The sequence below is a fragment of the Oncorhynchus gorbuscha genome, linkage group LG22 (assembly GCF_021184085.1).
Source record: "Oncorhynchus gorbuscha isolate QuinsamMale2020 ecotype Even-year linkage group LG22, OgorEven_v1.0, whole genome shotgun sequence".
Lineage (NCBI taxonomy): Eukaryota > Metazoa > Chordata > Actinopteri > Salmoniformes > Salmonidae > Oncorhynchus > Oncorhynchus gorbuscha.
Window position 1 is genome coordinate 24,166,148 of NC_060194.1, and position 12,257 is coordinate 24,178,404.

General features: G+C 44.5%; 1 protein-coding gene across 1 annotated transcript in view; it reads left to right on the forward strand.

The window, feature by feature from the left end:
* The window catches only part of LOC124009761 (potassium voltage-gated channel subfamily H member 6-like), a 65,532-nt gene that overhangs the window by 17,169 nt on the left and 36,106 nt on the right, over positions 1 to 12,257 (forward strand). The window contains exons 3-6 of the mRNA XM_046321908.1: positions 8,312 to 8,470; positions 9,989 to 10,210; positions 10,363 to 10,620; positions 10,922 to 11,133. Of these exons, the coding sequence (XP_046177864.1) occupies positions 8,312 to 8,470; positions 9,989 to 10,210; positions 10,363 to 10,620; positions 10,922 to 11,133 (851 nt within the window). The remainder of the gene's footprint in view (positions 1 to 8,311; positions 8,471 to 9,988; positions 10,211 to 10,362; positions 10,621 to 10,921; positions 11,134 to 12,257) is intronic.

Below are 12,257 nucleotides of genomic sequence, written 5' to 3' on the forward strand. Positions count from 1 at the left end.
AAACTATTCAACTATTGTCTTTCGCTCTCTTTGAGTCAACTACTCACCACATTTTATACACTGCAGTGTTAGCTAGCTGTAGTTTATGCTTTCAGGACTAGATTACTTCTCTGATCGTTTGATTAGGTGGACAACATGTCAATTGATGCTGCAAGAGCTCTGATAGGTTGGAGGACATCCTCCGGAAGTTGTCATAATTACTGTGTTATTTTATAGAAGGTGGTGAGAACCATGAGCCTCCTAGGTTTTGTATTGAAGTCAATGTACGCTGAGGAGGACAGAAGCTAGCTATCCCCGGTTACACTATGGTGCTACCTTACAGAGTGATTCTGAGGCTACCATAGACCTTCATTGCAAAAAGTGTGTTTTAATAAATTATTTGGTGACGTGAATATATTTAGCATAGTTTTATCTAAAAAGGATCACTTTTTATGTTTTACTATTTACATTTTTCTGAAATTCACTAAGTAGGATGGTCCTCCCCTTCCTCCTCTAAGAAGCCTCCACTGATTTAAACTGTTATGACAGTTATTTTATTTTCATGACCGTTGGTTACACGGTTATCTGGTAATTCTGACATCCCCAGCCCTGAATTGATGTTGTGTGTAGTAAAATATAATGCAGATCAATAACATCAGAGATGTGTAAAGTGTGATGTTAGAAAGATACTGTGGAAGGCTAAACGTAAGACACTCACACCAACCAGATTAATATTCTATGGGTGAGGAATGACCCCACACACTGTAAATCTCACTGATCTATTATTGGCTGACTCCTAAGGTTATTATTAGGTAGAGTGATGATGACTTACAGGGCGCTGTGAATGGCTATTATGAGTGTACATTAGTCATGTCTAACTTTTCATAGATGTGTGTTCACTTGACACGTAAAGCCAAATTTCAATGGTGATATTATTTTTGGGCTCTAAAATAACTGTATATTTCTGAATGAATGATTGGCTCAGTGGTCATTGGTGCTTTATTTTTAGCAGGTCAAAGGTATCCTCGGAATCCAAACTAAATCTAACTGTTTGACTATTGTTGAAGTGAAACAGTGTTTCAGTGGGATTGTGTTGATGGGCCAAAGGTGGATCTGTCTTAAAATCTGTTTTAGAATAATTATTGTTTTCCTTTTCCTCGGTATTCAATAGAGAACCTCACACAAAGTAATTGTTGTTTTAGGGGCTTCACATTGATGAGGACTTCTTATTTCCAATAGGGCCCACGTCCTAGTGTCTATCTCTAATTCTCCTCAGTGAGAACAATGATGACTTCCTTCCACAGATAATAAGGTGATTCTCCCCTGAGAGAAGAATCAGTGTTTTATTAGCATTAATTGTCCAATTATCCCCAAGGCTCATTAACTCTAATAGATAGCGTACATCCCAAATGGCATCCTATGCCCTAGATACTGCATTACTTTTGACCAGGACCACAGCCAGCTCTATTCTGGCAAATCCTTAAAGTCCTACTCTCATTTTACATTTACATTACATTTAAGTCATTTAGCAGACGCTCTTATCCAGAGCGACTTACAAATTGGTGCATTCACCTTATGACATCCAGTGGAACAGTCACTTTACAATAGTGCATCTAAATCTTAAAGGGGGGGGGTGAGAGGGATTACTTATCCTATCCTAGGTATTCCTTAAAGAGGTGGGGTTTCAGGTGTCTCCGGAAGGTGGTGATTGACTCCGCTGTCCTGGCGTCATGAGGGAGTTTGTTCCACCATTGGGGGGCCAGAGCAGCGAACAGTTTTGACTGGGCTGAGCGGGAGCTGTACTTCCTCAGTGGTAGGGAGGCGAGCAGGCCAGAGGTGGATGAACGCAGTGCCCTTGTTTGGGTGTAGGGCCTGATCAGAGCCTGGAGGTCCTGAGGTGCCGTTCCCCTCACAGCTCCGTAGGCAAGCACCATGGTCTTGTAGCGGATGCGAGCTTCAACTGGAAGCCAGTGGAGAGAACGGAGGAGCGGGGTGACGTGAGAGAACTTGGGAAGGTTGAACACCAGACGGGCTGCGGCGTTCTGGATGAGTTGAAGGGGTTTAATGGCACAGGCAGGGAGCCCAGCCAACAGCAAGTTGCAGTAATCCAGACGGGAGATGACAAGTGCCTGGTTGAGGCAGGGGACTGCGGATGTTGTAGAGCATGAACCTACAGGAACGGGCCACCGCCTTGATGTTGGTTGAGAACGACAGGGTGTTGTCCAGGATCACGCCAAGGTTCTTAGCGCTCTGGGAGGAGGACACAATGGAGTTGTCAACCGTGATGGCGAGATCATGGAATGGGCAGTCCTTCCCCGGGAGGAAGAGCAGCTCCGTCTTGCCGAGGTTCAGCTTGAGGTGGTGATCCGTCATCCACACTGATATGTCTGCCAGACATGCAGAGATGCGATTCGCCACCTGGTCATCAGAAGGGGGAAAGGAGAAGATTAGTTGTGTGTCGTCTGCATAGCAATGATAGGAGAGACCATGTGAGGTTATGACAGAGCCAAGTGACTTGGTGTATAGCGAGAATAGGAGAGGGCCTAGAACAGAGCCCTGGGGACACCAGTGGTGAGAGCGCGTGGTGAGGAGACAGATTCTCGCCACGCCACCTGGTAGGAGCGACCTGTCAGGTAGGACGCAATCCAAGCGTGGGCCGCGCCGGAGATGCCCAACTCGGAGAGGGTGGAGAGGAGGATCTGATGGTTCTAGAAGGATGAGAGCAGTAGCAGTGCGGAGAGATAGCAGTCTCAGTTGAATGAGTCTTGAAACCTGATTTGGATGGTCATTCAGAGAGAGGCGGGAGAGCTGGCCAAGGACGGCACGTTCAAGAGTTTTGGAGAGAAAAGAAAGAAGGGATACTGGTCTGTAATTGTTGACATCGGAGGGATCGAGTGTAGGTTTTTTCAGAAGGGGTGCAACTCTCGCTCTCTTGAAGACGGAAGGGACGTAGCCAGCGGTCAGGGATGAGTTGATGAGCGAGGTGAGGTAAGGGAGAAGGTCTCCGGAAATGTTCTGGAGAAGAGAGGAGGGGATAGGGTCAAGCGGGCAGGTTGTTGGGCGGCCGGCCGTCACAAGACGCGAGATTTCATCTGGAGAGAGAGGGGAGAAAGAGGTCAGAGCACAAGGTAGGGCAGTGTGAGCAGAACCAGCGGTGTCGTTTGACTTAGCAAACGAGGATCGGATGTCGTCAACCTTCTTTTCAAAATGGTTGACGAAGTCATCTGCAGAGAGGGAGGAGGGGGGGGAGGGGAGGAGGATTCAGGAGGGAGGAGAAGGTGGCAAAGAGCTTCCTAGGGTTAGAGGCAGATGCTTGGAATTTAGTGTGGTAGAAAGTGGCTTTAGCAGCAGAGACAGAGGAGGAAAATGTAGAGAGGAGGGAGTGAAAGGATGCCAGGTCCGCAGGGAGGCGAGTTTTCCTCCATTTCCGCTCCGCTGCCCGGAGCCCTGTTCTGTGAGCTCGCAATGAGTCATCGAGCCACGGGGCGGGAGGGGAGGACCGAGCCGGCCTGGAGGATAGGGGACATAGAGAGTCAAAGGATGCAGAGAGGGAAGAGAGGAGGGTTGAGGAGGCAGAATCAGGAGATAGGTTGGAGAAGGTTTGAGCAGAGGGAAGAGATGATAGGATGGAAGAGGAGAGAGTAGCGGGGGAGAGAGAGCGAAGGTTGGGACGGCGCGATACCATCCGAGTAGGGGCAGTGTGGGAGGTGTTGGATGAGAGCGAGAGGGAAAAGGATACAAGGTAGTGGTCGGAGACTTGGAGGGGAGTTGCAATGAGGTTAGTGGAAGAACAGCATCTAGTAAAGATGAGGTCGAGCGTATTGCCTGCCTTGTGAGTAGGGGGGGGGGTGAGAGGTCAAAAGAGGAGAGGAGTGGAAAGAAGGAGGCAGAGAGGAATGAGTCAAAGGTAGACGTGGGGAGGTTAAAGTCGCCCAGAACTGTAAGAGGTGAGCCGTCCTCAGGAAAGGAGCTTATCAAAGCATCAAGCTCATTGATGAACTCTCCAAGGGAACCTGGAGGGCGATAAATGATAAGGATGTTAAGCTTGAAAGGGCTGGTAACTGTGACAACATGGAATTCAAAGGAGGCGATAGACAGATGGGTAAGGGGAGAAAGAGAGAATGATCACTTGGGAGAGATGAGGATCCCGGTGCCACCACCCCGCTGACCAGAAGCTCTCGGGGTGTGCGAGAACACGTGGGCGGACGAAGAGACAGCTGTAGGAGTAGCAGTGTTGTCTGTGGTGATCCATGTTTCCGTCAGTGCCAAGAAGTCGAGGGACTGGAGGGAGGCATAGGCTGAGATGAACTCTGCCTTGTTGACCGCAGATTGGCAGTTCCAGAGGCTACCGGAGACCTGGAACTCCACGTGGGTCGTGCGCGCTGGGACCACCAGATTAGGGTGGCCGCGGCCACGCGGTGTGGAGCGTTTGTATGGTCTGTGCAGAGAGGAGAGAACAGGGATAAACAGACACATAATTGACAGGCTACAGAAGAGGCTACGCTAATGCAAAGGAGATTGGAATGACAAGTGGACTACACGTCTCGAATGTTCAGAAAGTTAAGCTACGTAGCAAGAATCTTATTGACTAAAATGATTAAAATGATACAGTACTGCTGAAGTAGGCTAGCTGGCAGTGGGTGCGTTGTTGACACTACACTAATCAAGTCATTCCGTTGAGTGTAATAGTTTCTGCAGTGCTGCTATTCGGGGGCTAGCTGGCTAGCTAGTAGTGTTGTTTACGTTACGTTGCGTTAAAAGAACGACAATAGCTGGCTAGCTAACCTAGAAAATCGCTCTAGACTACACAGTTATCTTTGATACAAAGACGGCTATGTAGCTAGCTATGTAGCTAGCTACGATCAAACAAATCAAACCGTTGTACTGTAATGAAATGAAATGAAAATGTGATACTACCTGTGAATGCGACCGGGTTGTTGAGTCTATTCAGAAGACGTTGGCTAGCTAGCAGAGTCTCCTACGTTAAGGACGACAAATAGCTGGCTAGCTAACCTCGGTAACCTGGACTAGCTAACCTCGGTAAATTAAGATAATCACTCTAAGACTACACACTCTAAACCTAAACTACACAATTATCTTGGATACGAAGATACAAAGACAGCTATGTAGCTAGCTAACACTACACTAATCAAGTCGTTCAGTTGAGTGTAATAGTTTCTCCAGTGCAGCTAATCAGTGTTGATCTTCACCTCATTTAACACTTGTTTACTTAACAAAAGGCACAAGTGGCATTTCAATAGGTGGTCCAGGTGCCTCATGACATGGGGAGGAGGGGTTCCTCTTTTGCTCTCTATTGCTCCTCTAGTGTTCCTCAAGCAAGGCCGGAGGCCGATGACATCAGCGGGCACCAACAGACCAACTCCTTGAATGCTCTACTCCTTGAAGTTTGCAGTTGTCTAAAAAACATTATTTTTCTCAAAACAAATTGTTGATACCCTTCAGTGTGTGTGTGCTTTACTGTATTTATACTTGGTTTATCACTTTTCAACAGGAAAAGTTCAAATATCACTGGAGGTCTTTAATGAACAGCATCCAAACCTAGTATCAATCATTAGTACCCAGTCAATGATCCAATCCAGTGTCCACATTTGTGATGAATTTGGTTTTGTGAATATTTAATATATTATTTTTCTTTGCAACTCTGTCTAGAAGGCCAGCATCCCGGAGTCGCTTCTTCACTGCTGACGTTGAGACTGGTGTTTTGCGGGTACCATTTAATGAAGCTGCTAGTTGAGGACTTGTGAGGCATCTGTTTCCAAACTAGAGACTCTAATGTACTTGTCCTCTTGCTCAGTTGTGCACCGGGGCCTTCCACTCCTCTTTCTGTTCTGGTTAGAGCCAGTTTGCGCTGTTCTGTGAAGATACACAACGTTGAACGAGATCGTGATAGTTTCTCACATTAGAATAACCTTAATTTCGCAGAACAAGAATAGACTGACGAGTTTCAGTGGAAAGTCTTTGTTTCTGGCCATTTTGAGCCTGTAATCGAACCCACAAATGCTGATGCTCCAGATACTCAACTAGTCTAAAGAAGGCCAGTTTTATTGCTTCTTTAATCAGACCAACAGTCAGCTGTGCTAACATAATTGCAAAAGGGGTTTCTAATGATCAATTAGCCTTTTAAAATTATGAACTTGGATTAGCTAACACAACGTGCCATTGGAAAACAGGAGTGATGGTTGCTGATAATGGGCCTCTGTATGCCTATGTAGATATTCCATTAAAAATCAGCTGTTTTCAGCTACAATAGTCACTTACAACATTAACAATGTCGACACTGTATTTCTGATCAATTTACTGTTATTTTAATGGACCAAAAATGTGCTTTTCTTTCAAACACGAGGGAATTTCTAAGTGACCCCAAACTTTTGAACGGTAGTGTATATCAGACGGACTCATTCTCAGCGGCTTATCTGAGTTGGGCACTGCTGGAATGCAAGAGCTGTCTGTCATTGATTTGTCATTGTTCATCCATCATTTTATGATATGCATTCATGCAGGCAAGATGAGCAATATTATTGGCTGAGTCTAACATAGGGTGCCATCTTTCGGAATGGGACGTTAAACGGGTGTCCTGACTCTCTGAGGTCATTAAAAGTTCCCATGGCACTTATCGTAAGAGTAGGGGTGTTAAGCCCGGTGTCCTGGCTAAATTCCCAAATCTAGCCCACAAACCATCACGGTCACCTAATATTCCCCAATTTAAAATTGGCTAATTCATCGCCCTCCTCTCTCCTGTAACTATTCCCCAGGTCGTTGCTGCAAATGAGAACGTGTTCTCAGTCAACTTACCTGGTAAAATAGCAGATAAATAAATAACATGTATATCCATCACTGTGTCAGGCATCGCTCATCTCTGGTCTTGGCGAAATTTTAAACGGTTTGAACAACTCTGCTGTCCACTGCCTGCCTGTGTTATTGCAGACAGAGATGAGAGAGTGGAGGAACAGACAGATCAATAGTTCAGCTCTCTCCTCAGGCTAATATGTAAATATTTCATGAAGAGAACGAGAGAGAGAAATCTCCAATGAGTAATTCAGAGTTTGTGATGAGGGAGAGGTAGGGTGGAAAGAAGAAAGAGAAGGGGGAGACTGACGGGGAGAGAAAGAGAGAGAAAAGAGAGATGGGGAGGGGGGATATAATCATATCATTTATTTTGGTTTATATGGTGCTTGTGGTCTTCATGACAAGTATGATCCAGTTTCCATATTGCCCCTGATAATTGTCCTTGGCTCTTTGTAAAATACTGATCCCCTGCAGGTACAGAACATTTGACATACATTATTCTGATGTTTATTTAAAAATGTTTTACCAGTAGTCTTAAAAATGTATTTAGGTCATTTTTTCTACATGGACACTTATAATTCCAACAAATTATTTCAGTAAAGTCCTTTGTAGACCTTCACTCACTTTTGGATAGAGTCATCATTGTTATTATATCTAGCAATTGAAGTGTTCTCAGGTGTGTTCCACATGTAAAAGGTGACTAAACCAATGTGCATATAAATCTGTATAGATTTAGGATGTGGTGCGTCCCGGAACAAAGTGTTCAGTAGCAGATGGTTTTGCAGTGCAGTAGATGACTGTGTGATTTCAATGAGATGAATTAGGCAGAATAAGGGGCCATGTTAGAGCTCTAATCCGGGAGGGGATGATGATACAGTATATTCCTACTGTCCCTGTCAGGCCTGTCCTATGTGTCCTTCCTGCTAACCTGTTATCTAGCTACCTCCTCCCCATCCCTCCACAGTCAGTCAGTGACCTCTCTCTCTCTCATTCTCCAAGGGGAAGCCGGATTGCTTTGGCTCCTGGCATAGCTGTAGCTCTCTGCCAGGTGGATGATGTGGAGGAGTCAGTGCCTATCTCTCTCTGCAAATTACATCAAAAGCCTGTGTTTATGTTATTATGGAGCCTATTACAATACTATCCTGAATATTGAATGATAACAGCAGATCATTCATTTTTGTTGAATTCAATGTGAAATCAACAGAAGATATAATCATCTCATTGAATTTAGGTTCAACGTTGTAGGACAAAAATACGAAATGCCCTTAAGTTGACGACTTTTTGCAAATCCAATCAGTTTTCCACGTTGCTTCAACGCCATCACATTGATAATGTTTTTATGATGTGGAAACAACATTGATTCAACCAGTTTTTGCCCAGTTGGCCACTCCCTGGCTGATCTCTGCAGCTTTCCTCTGCTGTTGTGTGTCTCTCTCTAGAGGAGAACTTTGGTATGCATTCATGTGCTTTAAAATACAGGTGTTTTCTCACTTTGGTGGTGATGTGTGTGTGTCTCTGTGTTCAGGTATGTGTTTCTCCTGTAAAATTGATGTGGTGCCAGTGAAGAATGAGGATGGCTTGGTGATCATGTTCATCCTCAACTTTGAGCTGCCCACTGATCCGCCTATTTCCAGCTCCCCGACCAGAGAGCTCAACAAGCTGCCCATCCCCTGGCTTCCCCTAGGTAAACAAAGAAGATCCTCTGTGTGGAAAACCTTTAAAAATCTAGTTATAGTAAGTCAGGAAGAGATTGAGGTGATGAATGGGGTCCAGAGTTTTTAGGGTACAGTATTTTTCTCTTGGGTACCTCCAGAGGTACACATATGATTTCACATGGTACTGTTCGGTACCAATTCCGGTATGTGTGGATAATGTACTGTGTAAAATGGTACATTTTTGTACAATCATTGGAGGCATGGCTTAGTTTGTTTGTGGCGTGGCTTAGTTTGGCTTAGTTTCAGTTAGTTCTTTTTGGCCACCTGTGAGTGGAAGTGTTTAAGTGGTCTCTGTTTATGTTAATTAAAAGTTGAGCTTTTTGGCTTTCAGTTCTGAAGTCTTTATAAAGGCTTACATAAGAGACAACAAAGAGCTCTAATTAATATATATATTGTAGTGAGTTTAAATCTGACCCTTTTTTTCCATTTTCGCCTGAAATGACATACCCAAATCTAACTGTCTGTAGGTCAGGACCTGAAGCAAGGATATGCATATTCATGATACCTTTTTAAGGAAACACTTTGACATTTGTGGAGATGTGAAATTAATGTAGGAGAATTTAACACATTAGATCTGGTAAAAGATAATATAAAGAAAAAAACATGTGTATATTATTATTTGAAATGCAAGAGAAAAGCCAAAATGTATTATTCCAGCCCAAGGACAATTTATATTTTGGCCACTAGATGGCAGCAGTGTTTGTGCAAAGTTTTTGACTGATCCAATGAACCATTGTATATCTGTTCAAAATGTTGTACACGATTAATACAATGTCAAGTTCATAATTGTGCACTCTCCTCAAACAATAGCATGGTTTTATTTCACTATAATAGCTCCTGTAAATTGGACAGTGCAGTTAGATTAACAAGAGTTTAAGCTTTCTGCCTGTTTCAGATATGTCTATGTCCTGGGAATGATTAGAAAGGCCAAAACCTAGGAAGAAACCTAGAGAGGAACCGGGCTATGTGGGGTGGCCAGTCCTCTTCTGGCTGTGCCGGGTAGAGATTATAACAGAAAATGACCAAGATGTTCAAATGTTCATAAATGACCAGCATGGTCAAATAATAATAAGGCAGAACAGTTGAAACTGGAGCAGCAGCACAGTCAGGTGAATGATTTTGTTACTTACAACCTCATGCTAATCACATTAGCCTACATTAGCTCAACCGTCCCACCGATCCCAATCCCATAGAGGAAGGAAAAATCCACCAAAAAATATATATTTAGTTCTTTTTTTTTAAAATAAAGGAACAAACTTTTAACCTCAAACTGGGTACAATTATGTACCTATAACTAATGGCACAATGGACACAGGGTACCACTACAGTCACATGAATTTGTACCCCTTTAAGTACAATTCAGTACCTTTTTTCTAAGAGTGTAGTAATTAATTATGTCATTGTTTTACTAATGATGTTGGTGCGGTGTGTAACATAGTCAGAAACCTATCTCCTTTTCCCTCTGACCTTTCCCCTCTGACCTGCAGCACGTCGGCATAGGTTCCGTCTGCCCTCCGCCCTGCTCCGCTCCCTCAGCAGCAGTAAACATTCCCTGGAGGATGACACCGAGCTGGGCCACCAGCGGGACTTCTCTGCCCTGGGGCATGAGTCTGTAGCCCTGGACAAGCTGCTGTCCCTGCCAGAGCGCCGGCGGCTGGGGGGCACCGGGGTACTACTCTGGGACGAAGACCAGAGGGCCTTGCTGGGAGGTGAGTAGTCCTGTATGGCTCAGTTGGCAAAAGCATCATGCTAGCAACAACATGCTTGTGGGCTTGAGTCTCACTGCGGTCAAATACAAAAATATATGCACTCATTGTAAGTTGCTTTGGATAAAAATGTCTGCTAAATGGCATGTTTATAGGTGACCCTATCTCTCCCACCGGGGACCCCTCGGATGCCCCTCAAGCCCTGTCCCTGGCCATGGGCTTCTCCCAGTCCTCCCCCAGGCTGCACTGCCTCTGGGTGGACGAGGAGTGTGGCTCCAACTGCAGCGTGATGCCCAGCCGCTCCTATGAGAGCCTCTGCAGCCCCCTGCACGCCTCATCTGTGGACGGCATCAAGACTCGCAGGGGACGGTCCAGCTGGCACGGGAAGCTCCAGACGCGGCCCAGCAGCACAGGTAGAGGGCAAGATGGAGACAGGGGATAGGGGTCATGGGCAGGAGACAGAGATACGGATGTGGATCGTGGCAAGGACAGGGGCAGGGGCAGGTAGAGGACATGTATGGGACACACGAAGGAGGTTTAGGGCGCGGGTGGCATAACGAAATTTGGGGATCAAAGAACATGTAATTGATTAATGCTTGTCTTACATTTATGTTCCATCTGTTCAACATCTCCTTATACTGTATCTTGCACTCAGCACATTCAACTCTTAAGTCACAGGCAATGAAATATCCATCTATATTTATTCCTTATCAGGTGGAATGAAGTCCAGTCTGCATAATGTTACATCTGACTCCACGTCTGACCCCAACCTCATCCGCTTCCGGTCCTTAAGTCACGTGACCCAGCTCAACCCACTGGACAACAGGCCAGACCCCCTGGTGGCCCTCCCATCTGCAGAGATTGACATCATCGCCCCCTGTAAACTAATGGACCGCACACACGGGGTCACTGAGAAAGTCACTCAGGTTGGTCGCTGCTCTTCTCTTATGGATGGGTTGACACTATTTCATGACAAACTGCAGTATCGAGAGGCTTTCACAGACAACCTGCTCCTTATGTAGTCTGCCATTGCAGTATCTCTCCTGAGGGTGGCAGCACTATCCAGATAGTTTTGCTCTAAATTCAGTCGCTGCTGGTGAACTTGTCACTGTAGAGTACAGAGGTTGACGGAAATGACTGTATGGTTATATCGCAAAGCATGGAGTCGGTTGCTTTTGTATTGTGCCTCAATCAGCTTTCTCCTTTGAGAAAACAGTAGCTGATTCAAAGAGGGTGTGGCAGATTTCCAAACTTTTCGGTGAAGGACTCAGGTAGCATACACTTGCAGTGGTGTAAAGTACTTTAAGTAAAAATATTTTAAAGTACTACTCAAGTCGTTTTTGGGGAATCTGTAGTTTACTATTTATATATTTGACTACTTTTACTTTTTCTTCACTACATTCCTAAAGAAAATATTGTACTTTTTACTCCATACATTTTCTTTGACACCCAAAAGTACTTGATACATTTCGAATGCGTAGCAGGACAGGAAAATAGTTCAATTCACTCAGTTATCAACTGAACTGGTCACCCCTATTGCCTCTGATCTGGCGGACTCACTAAACTCAAATGCTTTGTTTGTAAATGATGTCATACGTAGAATGTATGCACACATGACTGTAAGTCGCTTTGGATAAAAGCGTCTGCTAAATGGCATATATTATTATTATTATTATGTCTGAGTTGGAGTGTGCACCTGGCTTTCCGTAAATTTAAAAAACAAGAAAATGGTGCCATTTGGTTTGCTTAATATAAGGAATTTGAAATGATTTATACTTTTACTTTTGATACTTAAGTATATTTTAAACCAAATATTTTTTTACTTTTACTCAAGCAGAATTTTACTGGGTTGACTTTTACTTGAGTCATTTTTTATTAAGGTATCTTTACTTTTTTTAAATTAAAGAATGACAGCTGGGTATATTTTCTACCACTGTACAATTGTACTTCCTCGCCAAAAGGAGGCTATCGATGAGGGGAGGACCGTCAAACGTTTGCCTACTAACGAATTGGCACTATCCTCAACCACTCGGCCACGTATTGTTTTCTA